The 21,168-nt window shown below is 35.7% G+C and overlaps 1 protein-coding gene across 1 annotated transcript in view; it reads right to left on the reverse strand.

Annotated features, from left to right (window-relative positions):
• Nucleotides 1-18,348, reverse strand: part of LOC135153672 (uncharacterized) — a 29,002-nt gene extending 10,654 nt beyond the window's left edge. Inside the window, exon 1 of the mRNA XM_064097664.1 lies at nucleotides 17,464-18,348. Within this exon, the coding sequence (XP_063953734.1) occupies nucleotides 17,464-17,527 (64 nt within the window). The 5' untranslated portion in view covers nucleotides 17,528-18,348. The remainder of the gene's footprint in view (nucleotides 1-17,463) is intronic.
• Between the last annotated feature and the right edge of the window lie 2,820 nt (nucleotides 18,349-21,168).

A 21,168-nucleotide genomic window follows, 5' to 3' on the forward strand; every position in this document is an offset into this window, starting at 1 on the left:
TTTCATGAAAGTGAGGACATTCAAATTTCTAGAAAGATAGATTAATGGGCAGTAATTTTACTAAATTCCCCTGAAAGCCCCCATCCCACACTGAGCAGTGTGCATAACAAGTAGGCCAACCACTGTTTCATACATTATCACTATGTCACAGTGTTCACTGTCAATCCATAGCAGCATTCTGTATGCATTCTGTATGCACCATGATTTCAGTTTTATGTTTACTTTTTTATTTGAGGAGTAACTGTCCTTTGTTTGTGATAGGAGTAATGTAATTTCCATATTAGGACCACACACCCAGTACCTAGCAAGGCCTCAGATTATGAATGGCAAAAACTTCTCAATACTCCCACAAAACATTATCAAGATGGTTCACCAAAATTATCTTCTTTTTTTTGTATGTTTTATTATATCATAAAATCATAATCAAGGTAAAATTACAATATTTACAACTTATTAAAACAGATGAGAGTTATTCTTACAAAAAGCAACTTATCTGTTTTGCTTTCTTTTACATTATTATTTTTTTTTTTCGGGTGGGATTTTCTGATCCCCTGCAAGGCCCAAACCAAATGTAGGAGTGACCTGTCAAATGTTGACTCAATGTTACAAGTGATTGAAATATAAATGTAATAAAGAGGGATCCTACTTCTTGCCTTGAACTGAGGAGTACAAGTGACATTAGTGATTGAATTGTACACATTTCCTCTGCCAATTACAATTTGCGTTATCTCATGTATAAATAACGCAGCCTTGACCTCATCAACGCAGTGACAAATTCAGTCCTTTCACACTCTTCCTCCGCTTAGCAGAATCCACTGCTGAAGAAAATAGTCAAATCCTCTGCCGAAACCAGAGAGTGGGATCTGGAACTTGAGTGAATCATATCATATCCAGAGAATCCAGTTTAGACTGGTAAGTAAAGTCAATGGAGAGGGAGACGAAGGAACGTGGCCTGCCCCTCCCCCTTCCCCCACTTACATGTAGCTTGAAAACCTAGTAGGCTTCAGTAAGTTTACAAAGGCATGAGGCAAGTTCTAAACTTTGTTTTCTTCTTCATTCAAATCAAATGCACCTCTATGTAAATTTCACCCCCAACCAGCAGATTAACACCCTCTAAACCCTCTTTGAAGCATACTTTATGCTCATTTTCAATGACTGATGAGGGAAAAAAATTCAGATTCTTTTTTTTCTATTAAATCACTACTGATAGTTCACACCTCAAAGTTTCCTTCAGAAACTCTGAGCAACAGAGGATACATGTAAATTATGGGTATATAGTCACACTGCATTTATACACAACACTGTGTATATACAGTGGAGCGTTGGAGTGGAGCGTTGTGGCCCAGTGGATTAGTCTTCGGACTTTGAAACAGAGGGTCATGGGTTCGAATCCCAGCCATGGCATGATTTCCTTCAGCAAGAAACTGATCCACAGTGTGCTGCACTCAACCCAGGTAAGGTAAATGGGTACCGGTAGGAAGTAATTCCTTAAAAAGCTGTGTGCGCTATGAACGCCTAGCTTAGCCGGGTAATATATAGGAGCGCCTTGAGCACCTAACAAGGTGGATATGTGCGCAATATAAATACCCTATATTATTATATTATTACAACACTGAAATCCACATTATCCCTGCAATTTAGTACTCATATTTAGAGAGAACAGGTGAGACCTATTAATTTTGAATGAAGGATCACTCTCCCCTCCAAATTTTGTAAATGAGAGAGATAAAGTTGTCTGCTGTCATTATTAAGATGATAAGAGAGAAATTAAAAAAAAGGGAGGGGGTATCAAAATTGCATAGCCCCTTGCATAATATTTGAAACACTCATAATCAGTGGGGGCCCCGGCCCCTGTACACATAGGTTTGTGATTATTCATAAAATTAGAAGAGCCATTCAGGATCCTGGTTGTCTGCATATTATTTTATGAATGGTTGGGGGCCGCCCAGTACATCATCTGTCACGGCAGATGATAAAAATGATTCAAAATAAAACTATAAAAATTCAATTTTCCTGCCAATAACCTTCCAAGTCAAATATACATGTCTATATTTTACACTATAAACGTGCCAAATAAATTACTAGATCAAATGAGTACCAGAAGAATCTATATACCTGATAATGGTAAAAGACATTTATATGGCACTATATCACTAAGTCCACAAATGTTATTAATCCTTATGAATATCACTGCCTCAACTGACCACATAAATCATCTGGAAATAATATATTCCAAAAGTAAATAGAAAGATAAACTGCACATAGACTTGACTTACTGAACGTTGAATAAACAGGAGTCTGATAAATAAGTGGCCAATAGCCTTATAATAAAGAATGTAGAGTTTGACTGCATAATTTATATAAGTCATAAAAAATAATGCTGAGTGTGATGATTCCACCAAAATGGTTACCATTACAAATGTCAAAATTATATGAGAAGGGCAAAAATCTTTTATGGCCCTTATGAACCTCCTTCTTTTCCGATAAGGGACCCATAGGAATATCAGCATATGGAACTGAGACACTTTTATGCTTTTCACATTGCATTTCCTTAACCCCATACTATCCTTAATCCTGGACTATCCTTAACCCCATACTATCTTTTTTTGGATTCACACTGTCTTTCTTAACCCCATACTATCTGCTTAGCCGGGGTTAACGCCTTAACCCCGGACTTTCCCACAGCTCATGAATATTGATGATTTTACCATACAGAGCGTGATTAACGTGCAATTTCGACTTCTGTGATTGGCTATTTGCTTAGCCCCACATTTCCTTAGCCCAGTTTCGTTTCACACTGCATCTCTTAGCACCGCAATTGTGGTGCTAGCACCACAATAAGCCGGCTAACCCTGCTTTTTTGCAGGGCCAGATAGTACCGTACTACTTACCGTGCTAGCCCACTTTGCTAAAACGTAGTGTGAAAACGAAGTGGGCTAAGCTTAACCCCAGGAAATTGGTGGGGCTAAGGGGGGCCTTAGCCCCACCAATTTCCCGGGGTTAAGGAAAAAAAGTACAGTGTGAAAAACATATTTGTTTCCTAACATGATGGTTATTGGAAAAGGGAAATTAAGATGGTGAATGGGACTGTCATATTATAACAAATTCTTTTAATATTAAAATAATATTTCTCTAAAACTTTGCAATTAGAAATAAGAATGATTGACTCCGACTTAAATCAAAATATGTATTTCCAGTCCACAAAGATATAAGGTAGAATGTTCCATATGATTTCTCGCGGGATTGTAAATATTTCTTAAAATATCAATTTGACAAACAAAAACAAAGACAGCTGTTAAGAGCTGCTGACGAGTGGCTAAAATGGCAGTACTGATACCATAATACGTCTATGGACATGAATAAAACACTTCTATTCCAGCACATGAAAAACACCTTTGTGCTGTGTTCAATTTTGACCCTTGAAGCATGGTTTTCAAGGAGGTTGGTTCAAATAATTGTTTTGTTTACGGTAAAAAAAAAATCAATGTAAAACACAAACATGAAGTGCTGAAAGAATGTGTTTTGAAGGTGATCATTCTACAAAACCATGAATATAAGAAATATAGTTTGGATTGAATGCAAAGTGGATATCAATTATGATTCTATGAGTGGCCTTCTCCTGGTTCAGACAGTCTATGTGTTTCATTCACTGCAAGTTGACCTTTAATTCTTAGGTCAAACTCAAGATCTGGGATGCGAAGTGAGTGAGCTTGAAAATATTAAAAAAGGAAAAATAGAATTCTCTAAAAAGTTTGGTTTTGTGTTCATGTTTTGATTGTAATTCATGTTTGTGATTCCACTATATTATGAGAAATAGTTTGAATGCACCCTTGGTCCACAAGTGGGTCAAGATGATTGCTTTTGACAGGCAGGGTTGAAGAAGGGTAAGCGAATTCAATGATTTCAAGAGTTCATGCAGTGGCAACGAGGTTATGAAATGAATGCTTGCATTGAATGATATTTTTATGACAGCAAGCTTTTGAAATAAGTGGAACTAAAGTTAAGTAAATTAAAAATCAAAAAGTCTAAGAATCAGTCACCGTACTATAACCATATTTGGAATGATGTTTATTTATAGAATAAATTAGTATGAAGGAATTTTCTATCATAAGTCATTTCAATTATTTCTTTTCTTCCTTCTCACTCCCTTTCAAGATCCATCAATTGAACATTATTGAAGGTAAGTTCATCAGGATAAACAATATCAAATTCGTGAACATCAATTGCACCCACAATAAACAACAGTAAGGGCTGTGTAGTGGAAGACACCATAGTCCTCCTACAAAACTACAGAGAACTCAAACTGTTCAAAGAGACAACAAAATAAAGCTGGACTGGCTTAAATCAGCATCCTATTTTCAAGGAATTAATAACAGTGCTGTCTTTCTGACCTCAAAACAAATTAGGACAAATTAGCCTCAAACCTCAGCATGATCAAGGTCATGGTCAACTATTCTATATTCAGCCGTTCCATTATTTACAATGCATGATTGCGTGTGGAGTGACTGATGGATTTGTCTAAGCCACCTGGTGTAACAGTAGCTTTCAGCATACCCCCCCTAGAAAAAAAAAAGAGAAAAAAAACCCAACTTAATCCCAGCAGAGATACCGTAGCCTAGTCCAGGCACCTGTTTTGTAACAACTTAAAATTACCTCAACCAAAACACTAACCCCATACCAATACTTATATCATATTCAATAAGCCAGTTCGTAGTTCCTTTCTGCGCATGATCAAAAGATTCTATGCATGATCAGAGGAAGGTCATTTGTACAAGTGACATGGTGGTTTAAAATCTTATGAGATAAGCACCAACTTTGATGTCTTGATTATTCATATATTCTTTTGAATTGTGGTTTTCATTTACATCCACAAAAAACATGCGTCCACGAACGACTGGTATTGCACAGTTTGCCAAGTACATTGTGCAACATGCTATGATATGCATTCAAAGTAGGAATGCAACAAATACCTTCATAAAGTGTTCATTGGTGTGCTATTCTAATCACTTGGTCTATTCAATTTCTTCATCCTGCTATGTAAGGCAAGCTTACATAATATCTTGTTTTGAAATCTGCCTATCATAATGAAAGAAATGAAAGGTCATTTGACCAAAATTGTCCATGAAGTAACTACGAACTGGTCTATTCTTCACATGTTACTATTTTTAAAATGTGTTATTTTTCCCTTAAAAAAAAAAAAGTTTTTAAATCATGAAATGCCAATAGGAAAAGGTTCAGGACTGGTCCACCTTTTGGAATGGCCATATCATTGATGTCACCATTGTTGGTCACCTCCTTATCTCCCAACCTTCACCCTAACTCTCAAGGTAGCCCCTCCCCAATCTTAACCACCATAGGTTTGAATGACAAGGTTATTGACAACCTTGCCATAATTCAATTTTTTTTTAAAGTTCAAAGAATTGGCACATTCTAACCAATGTGAGACTATATTCTCTGCAGACAAGAATGATGATTTTGCAAAAACTAGTGACCAAATCTTTTAAAGAAAAGGGATTTCTGAGTGTAAAGTCAATAAATACTCTGAAGTTTGATCACACAGATCTTTCAACAAGTATTTGAGGTCTAGATGGGACCCATGATAGGTATAGATTTGGTAATTTTTTCCTCTTTTAATCATGATAGATATCAATGGAATAAATACACCTTGAGCACAGAGGAGAATTTCAACTCCAAAGATAAACAATTCAATCCATGAAAAGATTAGACAATCATTGGGTTAACAATAAATGTAAAGATGGTTTATAAAGGTATATATGATTAATATAGATTTTTCAATTAGGTTTTTCAAATAGTGGCTAGGTGGAACTTTATTTTTGTTCTTAACCATTTTGTTTGTGTTATGCATCAAAGTGATGATTACAATGAATGCATCATTTAGTTTGGACAAATGCCAAAATGTGACTGAGACCATGTAAATGTCTATCACAAGTCATTTAGATTGATGGAAAAAAAAAGAATTAACAAAAATCACTACAAAATATGAATAGTGGACAAAAATAATATAAAAAGAAAATGTAAAGATATAATTCATTTTCAGGTCAGTTTGAAAGGAAGTGTGTCACTTGATGTTATACTTCATTGTAGGCCTAATGCAGAAAATAAAGGATATTGCTTGTTGTAACATCCTTTCTGTAACATCTTTGTTTTTTCCTCAAAATAGAACTTAAGAAACTCAAAAAAACTTCTTCAAAAAGTAGGACAAAGTTTTCTACTTTGATAGCAAAGAAATCATACCAAGCAAAAAAAAGTACTTAAATAAAGAAATAAAGTTATGGAAAGAATATAAACACCATTCAATTGAGGTAATGGAATTCTTGGCTGAAAAGATTTCTATGGTGCATGAAACTGACTAAAAATGATAGACGTGTCATTTTTTGAAGGACAAAGCATGATGTGCATCATTTCTCTTGTCTATCACTGAATTCAGAAGCATGACTTTGAAAACTTCGGCTCTCATTTGATCTCAAATTTTCATTTACCCCGTAATATCTAATTTCTGCTTGGGATTTTTTGGAGTATAACGCTTGAAAGGTCACATATCTCTATCTCATGTGACTAGACTATTTATATTCAAGCCCAGATTAGACCCTTTTTATTCAAGGAAGCATATCAACCATCCTCCTTACAAATAGAACATCTATCATTACTCCTAACGTACAGAATATTTCAAGCTAACTGATTTTCGTACTGTGTCTTTATAAAATGCAGAACTAGCATATGTCCAAAATCTAAAACTGGTCATAATGAAATAAAATTAAACCAATTTTTTTTTCAAACTTATCCCCTTTCCTTTTCTATCAATATATTTTCTATATTGTGTAATAGATAATTTTGTCTCATTTTTTCTCTCTATTGATTAATTAACTTGGATATATGTTTAATTCAGATAGTGATTTTTTTCTATGAATTTTCAAAATAAAGTAATACTCAATCGAAGCTTTAATTTTTTTTAAGTGGTTGACACTCAAATTAATAAATCTTTATCAAATCTTCAGGCATGGGAATACATAATCAACATTCATCTTCCACTTACATCTGACTCTCTCATTACCATGGATATGCAAACAATGAAGAGTATTTCTAATGAGAATTATGGCAGGTTCAAGTGATAACCCCAAAGTAGAATTCCATTAAGTTCTGCAAACACACACAAAAATAATTTTAATTAAAACAGGCCTGCAGCCAACTAATTAATAAACTGTTTACTTCTTCTACAGCAGCTGTGGTAAATCAACTTTTACACTTGAAAAAGAATGTTCAACGCCTGGTATGACCGCATTCTCAAGGTGGAAAATGGGTTTTCACACTTATGTTCAAAATTGAATAACATTTCATGTAAATAGTTTGATTGAGGGCAGTAGAGGGACTTTCCCTTTCAGTTTTATGACAGAAATTGGACACATGTTTACAAGGAGACGTCTGGAGTCGTATCACATCAGATCATGGGGTTTTTAGAACATTTATAAACTTGGTGACATGCATTTCAATGGAATCATCAAGATGAGAGCAAAGACCGTTTTGTTGAAGAGACTATGTTTCGAGCCAACGTTGCTTCAGAAGAGGTCAAAGTTCATCCAATAACAATGAGCCGAGCAGCATGTGTCTGCGCTCAAAATTACCATGTTTCAAGATAGAATGAGGATCTTTGCAAAGCATGAGGTAAAAACAGCTATTACATTTTTGGCTGCAAGCATACCCTCTGTTCATTTGGGTGAATTTACTCATAACTTTTCAATATTTCCACCTGAAAGTCCCATTCCTTTAGCTAATTGTCTTCAAGATATTTTTTATTTATTTCTCTCCATTTAGTAAATACTTGAGCCTTTATCATTTTCTACATATGATCAATATACTCAAAGAACTACTTGCTAGTGCAGCAGGATAGCTCACATATCAACATCTATAAAGAATGAAGGATCACCTAATACCCCTTTCATATTGCGCTTTTCACCGGTGAAGTTCGCCAGCGAAGGGGAAAGTGTCCAGTATGAAAGGTACACAGGAGAACTTCACCGGTGAAGTTCGCCGGCGAACTTCTCCACCTCTAGAGGTGGAGAACTTCGGCGGCAAAACTGTTTCACCGGCGAAGTTCGCCAGTGAAAAGGCCAGTATGAAAGCAAACCGGAATGGTCAATTTTTTTCTCTCACGAAGTCCCTTGTACCGAGATTCCGCGCGCGATAGTTGCAAGCTCAGCTGAATGCTATGGCCAAGCAGATACCCTCGAACATAATTTTTTTTTTGTACTAACAATATTTATTAAAAAACACTTTTTACATGTATAAAATGCGCTAAAATATAAAAACAAGGTGATATTGTTTGTTTTTATCGTAATACTTCCAAAATATGTTGTAATCAATTTTTTTTATACCTTTATGTAATAGGTAAAAAGTAATGTTTACAATTTTCTTTCGTTTGTTCTGCAATCGCCCGTTGACTTTCGCCGGGGAAGAAATGTCAGTGCGAAAGGGTACATTTTTTTCTTCGCCAGGAAGTGAGGAATGCAAGGCGGAGAAGTTCGCCGGCGAAGTTCGCCGGTGAAAAATGAAGAGGGCAGTATGAAAGGGGTATTAGTTGAAAAGCACAAACATGATCAAACCACTTTGTTCTATGCAGACAAACTCTGCTTTCAGCTCATAATTGTTTGAGCTGACATGAAGAGCCTACATTAACTATTCTCAATCACATTTCTATTAAAACAAATGCATATAAGACCAAAATAAAATAATTATGTCAACATCATGACTACGATACTCATACAGTACAAGTACTGTATCCTCTAAAGGAGAATGAAAAGACTCTTTGGTGGCAGGCGTCAGAACTCTCCTGCATGCTCCCAGCTGACTTGCTACCACGAGTCAAAGGTCATAGATCAACGCAGTTAGTTCCATCGAAAACGAAAATTCCCTTGTCATATTCCATCTAGTCTGCATATTTGGGCCTCTCTGGGCTTCGTTTGCTCAGGAATTTTAGTTTCTACCCTTCTTTCCAGAGTTCTTCCCAATTTTAGATTCAAAATTGCAAATCATTTCAAAACTGGATGGGAGTAATGGTGGGGGTATATGAATTTTATGTCTGCTAAGAAAATTGGTTGGGAGGGGGTGGGTTAGCCCATGAGGACAAGGGACCTCAAAGGTAGGCCTAAATATCAAGGCCTGCATTCCTAGGCACCTCGCATGAAAACATACATTTGAAGTACTGTCCCCAATGCTGGTTTTTTTTTAAAGCATATCTAGAGTTTAGATAAAAACCATACACATAATTACATAAAATACCCTCATATTATTCAAGTGCAACTGATAACAAAAATCCTGTTGAAAAACAATTATTCTTGCTGGTATCAACTTGCACTTTTCTTTGTTGAATATGACATATCCTCAACCTTTATGCCGTGAATTATTTCTTAAGTAATGTGTTGCATATTGAGACACTACTCAAGGTTGATATTTCCTTTCTTTATTTGAGTGAAAGCTACAGGTATTCTTTGATATCTAGGTTTCCTTTCAATTCCAGAAGAGCAGTTAAAACTTAGAAAGAAGGTGCATTAATGTTATGCCGTTGTAACAGAACAGGGTATTGTTATGGTATCTCTTGTGGAATTGTTGAATTTTAAAAACTCTTAGGACATCAGTTTTTTTTTTGCAAGCAAGATCCCAACAACATGGCCCCAATCAGGACCCAGTGTCCCAAAGAAAAAATAAATGCAAAATCTACACCAGCGTAATAGCTAAATTTCCTTGTAAGATTTTTACATAACAAATTTCACACCTTAAATAAATGAAATTGTACTATGGGAATACGATTAGCATGCAAGATTTCTCTTTTTTCTTGATTGAATATATCGGCCTCTAACATTAAGCTATAACATCATGGTATTGTGCCTTTCGATATACAGGCAGCCATATCAAACAGCAATGGTTATTCAGACTAAAAAGAAGCATTATCACTAGATAGTGTCATCTCATAGCAAGGGCAAAGTTGCAAAAAAAAAATCCTGAGTTTTGTGGTCGTGATAGTCAGCAGGTGAATTTAGTTTGTAACATTCATTAACCATAAAAAACCTAAATCTACACATGAAGAAGCCAATTGAATTTTAGGGTGTTATTGATTACTATGTAGCCAAAATTATCATGCTGTTAACATTACATATGTACTAATTATGGTTAGAGCCCTATATGAAGCTGTGGTGAGCTTGATATCATTGTTATGTGTACCAAACTTCAAAGCCTCGCTCTCCTCGTAATACATTCCTTTAATCAATACATTTTCCTCGGGCCTACCCAAGAGCAAGCCATAATGCCAGCTTGAAGAATGTTCCATTCTGGTTCCAAAGTTCAGCTTTTCTTTCCATAAAAGACTGCAAGAACCCTTTCAAAATAGAAATCCATTACTTCAAGATCACTTTGAGTTAGCAGAATACCACATCAATACAAATTAAAAACTCAATTATTTTTTCAGGGTGAAGGTGTTTGGCTTGTTACCATTATTCGTGTCCCTAGACTATATAGTAGTTTTTACAGCCTAGAATATCAAGGTGTCCCACACCTTTCGATCATGACCTTCATCAAAATGATATATACAGATTATGTAGTCTTCACCAATGACTTGGTAAATCAAGAATAGTTTTTGATGAAGTTGCCAGCATAACATTTACCTATAGTCACTAATATCTGTGATCAATACTCCCACATCTTGAAAAAAAACCTTGCAATTTCAATTTAATATGTAATGGAGAAAGATTATGGTTCAAATTATATTCATAATAACAAATTCATGTAATTAATCCTTGGCATGTGATGACATCTGAAGACAAAAACAGCACATAAATGTATATAGAACTACATCTACATGGACACTTCTATTGAAGCTTTAGGTGCTTTTTCAAAATAATGAATTCCTGAAGAAATGTAATTCCATCAAAATTATACCTCTTAAAGGTCAAGTCCACCTCAGAAAAATGTTGATTTGAATCAGTAGAGAAAAATCAGACAAGCAAATGCTGAAAATTTCATCAAAATCGGATGTAAAATAAGAATGTTATGACATTTTAAAGTTTCGCTTATTTTTCACAAAATAGTTATATGCACAATTTAGTCACATGCAAATGAGAGATTCGATGATGTCTCTCACTATTTCTTTTGTTTATTGTTTGAATTATACAATATTTCAATTTTTACAGATTTGGCAATAAGGACCAACTTGACCGAACCATAAATGTTAAACAAAGATAATTCCACATGTTCAGGGAGAAATAAAACTTTTTTCACAGGACAATGAGGAGAAAGTTTGAATATTTCATATAATAAAATACAAAAGAAATAGTGAGTGAAGTGCGTGATGTCATCAGTTCCCTCATTTGCATACCGACCAGGATGTGCATTTAACTATTTTGTGAAATTAAGCGAAACTTAAAAATATCATAACTTTCTTATTTTACATCCAATTTTGATGAAATTGTCAGTTATGCTTGTTTGATTTTTCTATTTTTATTCAAATCAACTTTTTCTTGGGGTGGACTTGTCCTTTAAGATTTGGGGAATATCAGTCATTAATTATTAGGGGAAAAATGAGGAAAATTGATTCATTCTTTCACTGGGAAGAGGGGGATTGTGTTTGTGGAACTCATGAAAACTACCAGTAGTTAAAACTGTAAGATGATGGAGAAAGAAAAGATTTGGGGGATAAGTTACTGGGTCATGAAGCAATGGTTGTCCTGTCTATAACATTAATGTTTTATCACCCTTTTCAATCTTAATGTATCAAATGAGCAAATCAAGAGCGGAAAACCATGTCTGGAATGAGGTCGCCTCTTGTTTCTAAGATTTAAATTGACAATCTTAGAGCATGACCTGCCAAAATCAGACCAGGTGATTTCCGCCATAATTTTTTTTTACTCTACATATAAGTCTTCAAGATTCCAATCGTTTCATATCAAGCTCAGAATCAACTTTAGTTTGAGAATGATTGAAAATGGCACATTCCTCATCCTTTTGTATGAGAAAGCCCCATATCAAGCCAAGTAAGTAATAAATTCTTCTGTTCTATGCTGATTATCATATCCTTCTTTTATTCTTATAAAAACTGACCTGAATTTGAAAAGAAAATATATTTTGTCTTCTTCAGCACTGTCAAATATTTGATAAAACATGTTTTTCTTTAAAAAAATTATAGCATTCACTTGGTATTGTTTTAATGGATAATGGATGAATTTTTCTTAATTTTATGTTGAAATCCATTGCAGTGTCGTTCTAAAAAAAAATATGGCTAAAAAAAACCTTCTTTTAGTGTATGATTTTATGCTAATATAGTACTTTCGTGTACTTGTATATGAGCAGGGTTTTCAGTCATTTATTGACTCAATCATTGTGAATGCAACAATAACAAATAGGCCAACATTTATCACTTTATGTTCATATTCAATGTTAGGAGCCAAACGATCCTTGAGGACAATACACATGTTTGTTCATGATAGCACAGAGAATCAAACTTTGAGATGTACATGTAGATATACATATACGTGTCTTATCATCTTAATAATCACAAGGTCTAGACAAAAGAAAAATTTAAAAACACATTTCCACCTCATAAAACGCATCATTGGATGTTTATTCTTGTTACAAATGGGGGAGGGGATGAAATCTTTCTAAACTATGAACCTCAATTGAGTTCTTTGCATAGTTTTGGCAATCTTTCCATAAGAAGGAGATTACAGAAGATAGTACTGTGGGATGATACAGTAGGACTAATTGACTATTTCACTATTTGATTCTTAGAGCAAATCCATTCTTTCAAGATTACATTATATGAGATCCTAAAGGCAATTAAATCTGAATTGAAGAATTAATGCATACATCTAATCTCTCGCATTTAAAGTATTTTCAGATTTAAGTTTTTACACTCGCAAGGATCTTTCACAATCCAAACTTTCTAATTTCATTCCCCTTACAAATTCTTTCATGAATTTCTACCTATTTTACACTCTTGTATACTTCTTTCTTGGTAATACTTTACTCATTTTCTGTTTTCTCTTAATATCTTGATTTTGAGATGAATTTTGAGGGTTATTTTTACCGTCTTCCTTTTCCTGATCCCACCATGTGTTTTGCCTGCCTTTTTTCACTCCATTCTCATCAATCTCTTTTCTTCAGGCTCAAAATGATTCCTACGTGACAGGTCAAGGGTCACACATTGTGCAGTGCCTTCTCCAAATCTCACAGCGATCTAGTCTTCAAAAATAGACCATGTCTCTTGGCAAAAGCGCATACAATGACTGCCGCATCACCGCGACAACCATTTTCAACAGAAATAAACAAATAATTTGCTTTATCTCTGTGGCGTATCCACACCTACAAAGGTACAGACAGCCTTATTGCATTGAGAAATCATTGCACAACCAGCCAATATGGACGAAGACGGCGTACACGAAAGCGTATGATCTGCGAACTTAGACTACAACGCCCTTCCCACCAAAGACTAGTATACGTAGAAACGACTCTCGTTGCCGAAGATTCAACATGGCGGGTTTCTCCTTTACACGGCATGGCACTTAGTGCATGTTTAGAGACGGGGGATTTGCCACTGCAAAGTTTCAGCAATACAAGGGCATTGGCAAAATCAGCCCTCAAAGAGTTAACACTCGTCCCTTTGATTTATATCTTAGAAGATGATTAATAAGTGTCACACTGTTATAAAATCATCATTTATCAAGTTTTTCCTTGAGAATTAATCATTTCAAAGACTAAGATGAAATCAATCCATGAGCATAACATACTGTACGTAGTATGCATTCTTTGAAACCAGAACAATAGGGAAATATGTTTACTTAAAACATGTATATATATAGCAATGGTTTCATTACAAAAATGAAACATTAAATAGCATTAATTACAATTCCCAATGACACTGCTTTTTATTTAAAAAAAAATATTATAATTCAACAGATCAATGGTAACAGAGGTCCTCTATGATAGGACTTGTGTGATTCTTCAATAATCTTCATGACGTACAGGTATGTGATGTGATCAATACATGGAAATTTTGTTCAATGAATGGAGTTCTTTAAAAACCAGTTTAAACAGCATTTACACAAAGCATTCCAGTTTCTTATAAAATTCACACTCTCTTTGCTAAAATTAAATCATTTTTCAACAGTTTCTGTTGGATTTGTTCAAAAATTACTGATCTATCTATCATTCAAAGATAACTTCATCTTCTTTATTCCTTCAACATTACTATTTTGTCTTTGAAAGAGGCATTTTCCCTTTTTTCCCTATAGTCCTATCTCGAATACTTCTTATGCCAGAGTCACATTTCCCTTACGGCGGCCATTTGGCGAGTCGGAACAGCCGTTTTAACATATTTTATACCAGCTACATATCTTGGTTTTAAAAAAAAATTAATAAAACAGCTCTTTTCGACTCGCCGAACGCCCAACGTAGGGAGAATGTGACTGCAGCACTAATGTCTTCTCCATTTTCTATGCAACTCTGGCTACAAGGGTTTGGAATTCTCGTACTTGACTGTCTGGACATATGAAAAATATTAAAATTGTATGGCTCCTTTCTTTGATAAAATTGGGTTCTAGCAAGATAAAATGAGAGAAATGTATGAGAATACCATTATTTCTTCAGGTAAGATATGTTCTGTGACAGATAAAGACAATTTGTGTAAAGTTCTTACGTAAAAAATAACTAAATACTTTCCACATTGTCTCTTGACTGTATATAAATGTTCACTTTCCTTCACTTTCGTGCAATGATTTCCCCCACAGTGTTGCAACAATTTCTACATTTGAGTGAGTTAAATAAAATTATCATCATGGTCAACACATCTCTCCATATGTTAAACGCATTGTGTTGTTAAAATGCTATCACATTCACTAGCCAATCACTGGAGTATCATTATTATTATTTTATAGATAATCAATTCACAAGTGAAATATTATCACTAAATTACACGGGGGGGGGGGGGGGGGGGGTCTCATGGTGATTCCGCCCCCTTAATAATCACATCCCTATACATTGCCATGTTAAAGCTCATCCAATGTTGCAGATTCACACTGTAGGTTTTGAAAACAAGCCCTGAAAAAATTGTTTGCTCCATAATTATTCAAGTATATACATGTAGGTTTGCTTGTTTCTCACAGTCTGTGAATTGTGCATTTGTGCATTCTTCTCATAATTTTCTTTATTTTTCAATTCAAGTTTGACGGAATGATCAGTGTCACTTTTATTTATTTCTATCTATTAAATAAACTATTCGTTGTGGTGGACTTACAATTTAAACCATATGCAAGCACTATTCGATGAAAACAATGTGTTTAATGCCCCTACATGTACATTGCATGCTGTCTTGTTTTCATTCCATATCAATTGAGTGGGTTCTGTGGTTTAGACAACTTAATCTCTTTATGTTGAAATTGTCAACCTTATTTGTGTTATTAATTCTGTGTAAGACCATCCCAATATCTTTCTCAGTACTGCTCTGCACATCGTAATAGAGATTTAAAAAAATACAAGCTCCTATTCTATTGTAATTTCAGATATAGTTTCATGGTTTGATCAGCATTGTTTTAAGGATAGAGCTACTGAAAACATTGTGCACTTTATTGACCTCTTCAAATCCTTTATGAAATATAGCACATCAGCATTTTTTTAAAACCACAATGTTGTGGCTATCTCTATCCTGAGACTACAAATGAAAACAATGATCAACCCTTTTCCTTACACTGTAAAAATACTGTTTAAAAAATTTCAAGCAACACTGTTTTAAGCTTGTCACCCTTACATCTATTATTGTAACAACTTTAAAACAAGTTGTTTTTTAAGTTTAAACAAACAGTAGTTGTTGGAGCAAGGGGCTTAAACAGCATTGCTTAAAATTTTCAATAGCGTTTTTACAAGGGAAACTTAACAGCATAATTAACAACTAATATTACTTTAATTTTTACTTCTCTTACCTTTAAACACCCAACAAACCTTACTTTTAACTTATAGTTCTCCTATGATCATCAAATCCTCTATACATCAAAATATTTCTTTAACTTCTGCAAATACTACATTGAAGATCATTACAGAATCTCACTATTTTGCATCATCATACAAACTTTTTCAGGAATTCAAGAAAATGGGATTGCTGAGTGCTGACCTAACCCCCGCCCAACCCCCATCCATCCCTTTGAACCCAGCAGGGAAAAAATATTTGTTTTAGGTTATTGGTTTTACGCTATCTTCAACAAACTTCTCAATGTAAATATATAACACAAAATAATATTTGGTGAACCTTACACAGCAACCACAAGAGTAGCCAATATGAAATTTTAATTGCATTTCCATTATTCTCCACCAACTTGGATTCATTATTTCTATCAAAGGCATAACAGGTCACATTTCTGGAGCAGAGGATGCTATTTATACATTACAACCTCATGGCCAAAGAGTCAGCTTCTTTAAATGATCTAGTTTCTCTGTCTTACCCAAAACAGGACATACATGTAGAAAATATAAAAAAAGGCTATAAAAAGAAAATGAACTATAGAAGAAAACTGATCAATCTTGATCTTTAAACCAATCTTATAGGCCTACAAATATCCAAATCATGTATTCTGTTATATTTACCACAAAAGATCTTGCATTTTTGTGTCAAATATATATTATATATAAAATATATAAGCGAATTAGATTTTACATATCTCTGAAGGTTTTCATTTATAATCTGGAAATAGAGTTTAACTAAAAAAGAATATGAAAAAAGACAAATGAGAAATTTTCACATCAATGTGATCTAACCTATGGCAACTGAGTTTTAGAAAATGGGAATATGCAGTCAGAAAAAAATATTCTATTGAAATTATAGGTTAGAAATTATTTTACAAAATCAATTCACAGTTTAATTAGATGAAATAGGCTAAATACAGACAAGGTGGTTTAGATGTTTCTTTTACATCTTTTTCATGCCTCTTTTATTCCTGTGTCATTGTGCAACTCAATTTACATTATCCTCACTTTGTAACAAAGATATGCAGCATTTTCCTTCAATCTTTTTAGTGACCAACCTTCGTTCTTCGCATTCTCAGCCAAATTTCTAGCACATTCATAACTTTCTGACTTCTGATCTTACGCTCCAGGCAAAAATGCTGAATAATTTAATTAAATTTAAGGACACTTTTCTGCAATAAGAAATATGTCATAGGGGGGGGGGGGGTACCAAAAAACATTCCTCATCCAATTTGAATTACAGGACACTGTTTGTTGCTAGTTCAATACAAATAAAGATATGGATACAACTCGTGGTTTGCGTATATAGGCCTACATGAAAAGAAGATATTTTTGGATTTCACTTTTTATTCACACTTTCTTCTATTAGGGGTATCTCAGTCAAGCTAACAACATTCAAGGTGGTAGTCCGTACACAGTGGAGTCAGGAGCCAAGGAGGGGATACTTACACACAACACGCATCTTGTCCTCTGCCGACTTGCCCTGAAGTTTCCTCTCCGTCTTGCCCGACATGAGAAAAACCTGGTCCGCCGAACCACGACGCTCTACGATAGCCAACAGTACCTCCTAGAGTATATCCAACCGCATACATGTACGGCAGGGCACAGCACCGATATCCAGAACAGATATGATTTCCGTTGCTTCAATAGCAAGAGGGGGGCTGGCTATGCCTACACCCTATGCATGAACGTAGGCCACATGAACATCATCAAGAAAAGGGGATCGGATGGAGATGAAATATCTGGGAAACACAGAGTCCTGGTCAAATGGTAGTTCCACGTGAACGATTCCAAGGGATCAATAGGGATGGCTAATTCCTTGGATTGGGAAATCTTTGTTGGCAAGAATACGCAGGTCCACACCACTTTTACAGTCCCATGCTACCGATTCAAAGGCAACCTCGAGCTCGATCCATCAAGGCTTCTGTGAAACTCTTTGGAAGAATGAATGAATGACTGCGTGAGAGCAAGACCGATCCCAGCCGAATGCACGAGAAAGAGAAAAAGAGAACGATCACTAGTCGGTCGTGGTCTGCATTTAGAAATCCCGCACAGCCGGCGAGTAGCGCTTCATGTGATGTCCCGCTATTCCTCTACAGAAATAGCAGGGAAGCCTTGCTGACTGCTTATATTGTGAATGAAGAACACACTGACTTGCGTACAACAACCAACGTACAACGCACATGGACATGACCTGCAATGATAGGGCGCTCCCAGCTTTACCGGTATCTGGATTCCCCTATTTATTCTACACTGATACCACACGTACATGCTATGCACATGTGTTCAATGCATCTAAAATGTGTGTGTGTATAGAAGTGTGTGTTAATGCTCAGTCATTGATATGACTGTGTTTGCGTTCTGTGAGTGTGGGCAAATGGAGAGAGAAGAAGAGAGAAAGAGAGAAAAGGAGAGAGGGAACCAGAGAGAATGAAGGGGGTAAAAAAGAGAGCCTTGGTGAGCTCATTTCGGTAACCTGCTATGTACGCACTCCCCATGCTGAGCTCCATTGTGTGTGTACATGGTGGTAAATGCGTTCTGTCCAAGCTTTACACACACACACACACACAAATGTACAGTGAATAGAGCTCCTACGAAACACTCCACGCTTTATAATGCCCTTTGAACAGGCTCGTGACCTCAACCAGGCTGGGAAAAAGATTTACATTAGTCTCATTCCTCAGACCCTACATAGAATTGGGCAAAAGGAATCAAAATTCATATTCAACAGAATCTTCCAAGCGAAATCGATGAATATCACAATATTCAAGTTTTCAAAGCCATTTAGTAATAGTAATAAATGGTAAATAAAGAAATTCTCACACCATATAATTCATAAATATACCCGGTCCACATTCCCTTATGTCAGGAATACAGGCTTTAAATACCCAATATTTATAACGCGCATTTCCGAAATGGCAGAAAGCGCTTACAAATTCAAATTCATACAAACAAAGTAAGACAAATACAGAATGCCAGACAAATACAGAATGCCATACATATAAAATGAAGGCAACTGCCTAGAACAAAAAAAATATCAATAAACAGATTTGAAATTTAGTTTCATAGTGTTTTCTGTTATTCATTTATTTAATTCATTTAAAGTCAATACATAAAAAAGCATTTGGAAGTATATAAATATGGCTTTACTATATATTCTAAGTGTGGTTTTAAAAAAATGTGATTATGCCTGTACAGCAAAGTAGTAGTACCACCATCCCTGGGGAAAGTACATAACTTTGCCACAAGAATACAATAACACTTGTAAGTTGCACTATAGGTCTCACAAAATCATCTTTAGGGCCGTCTGCACCAGCTCGAGTTTTCAAATTAGCGCGCTATTTCTGATCCGGCAAATTATCCCGATCTGAACAATCCCGAGATTATTTGTATTGGAGACACAATTATCGCGCTAGTTCGTAGGATTAATCTCGAGATTGCAATTCCAAGTCAACTTGGGATTATTTGCAACATAGCGTGCTATTTTACGAATTATCCTGCTAATTCGCAGGTGCAGATACACTCGGGATTATTTATTCACGGCGTCAGACCATAATGCATCGATGCCTCGCTCAAGCAGGAATCGCTCTTCTCGTGGTGGTGGAGACGGAGTTTGGTGAATCTCGAGATTATCGCGAAGAGGGCTGATTGGGGTAAAATCTCGAGATTGAGCAAACTCGGGCTGGTGCAGCGCTGCCTATTGGGTTCAATAACACTGTAATTTGGAATGAACATCTGAAGAAAAAAAATAGCCTTGTATGTAAATTCTGATTTTCCAGCTCATAAGCAATCCTGTCTTGCTAAATAGGGCCTGTTGTTACAATAATGGGTGTATAAATACCGGTATACAGGTTATATACAGCCATATCTGTGTACAGAAAGTAGACAGACAGGCCCACTGTTGAAAATGGGTCTGATGTATCATACTTTTCATATTTCATTTTCAATTCATCTCCCTTCCATTTGGCCCTGATCAGGGAGAGAGAAAATAACAAGCCTTGACCTCAAGGGGGCTCATTTCAGCACCAGTCAACAAAAGACAGGAAAAACAGAGACAATATGGAGGGCAGTCAGACAGACAAGTGAGAGAGAGAGAGAGAGGGAGAAAAGGAGAAGAGAGGAGAGAGAGAGGGGTGCAGTACAATTAGATGAAAAATTGGGGGAAAATATAGTAAAGAGAGAGGGAGAGAGAACAAGAAAATGGGAAGAAAGATGAATATGATATGGTTCATTAGGTTCAGACTTTCGATCTAGTCTCTCTTTTAAGGCTCCTAATATCTGAAAGAATCCCAACTTGAACTCTTATACAACATATATTGTACATAATTGACTGCTTTCCCTCAGTTATTTTCTTATGACTGAAGCCGGTGCATTGTATGTAAACGTCTTTCCCATGTTTCATAGATGCAGGCTATGATACAATGGAAAACACTCCGTCCCTCGTATAGGACATTAAATTGAGGCCCCGTGTAGAGGAGAGTCACCACCTTTGCACGATAAGAACCCAATGCACTATTCGTATAAGAGTAGGGGGAAACCCCAGTGTAGTGGTCCACCTGCACTCCCCCCCCCCCCATCAGTTATATCGGGAGGAGAGACCTGCGGGTCATAATGATTCAGTTCGCTTTTCGCCTCCCAGGCACAGGTGACGCCAAACAAATAATAATAATGATAAGAAGAATTTAACAAATAATATATTGGATTGTTAATATTAGATTTAAGGAAAAACTTACTAATTAAATGCAAATATTCTAAAACGATACCGTCTCACAAATAGCTTGGGCCTATAGTTTTCGGCAGGTATAAAGGCAAATATTATACTTTGACCAGGATTGTTGTCATGATAACCGCAAACCTTTCTGTCTGAGATATTGATACATTTACAATAGAGGATTTATATCTCTATAGCATACCATCACAACATTTAACAAATTTCAGCCAGCATAGCTCTCTTTGTTTGGGCATGCTGCTGCTTCAGCCTGCCCACAACTTCTACCCATCAGGCACTCTCACGCATGATATAAGACAAACATCAAATATTGTCACTTTTTAACATTTCCATTTCTTTTAAAGCTTTCAGGTATTTGATAATTAGGGCCTGCGTACTACAATAGGAAATTGCTATGCCTCTCTTCCATCAGAAGCAAACTGTCT

The sequence above is a fragment of the Lytechinus pictus genome, chromosome 1, assembly GCF_037042905.1.
Source record: "Lytechinus pictus isolate F3 Inbred chromosome 1, Lp3.0, whole genome shotgun sequence".
NCBI classification, from domain to species: domain Eukaryota; kingdom Metazoa; phylum Echinodermata; class Echinoidea; order Temnopleuroida; family Toxopneustidae; genus Lytechinus; species Lytechinus pictus.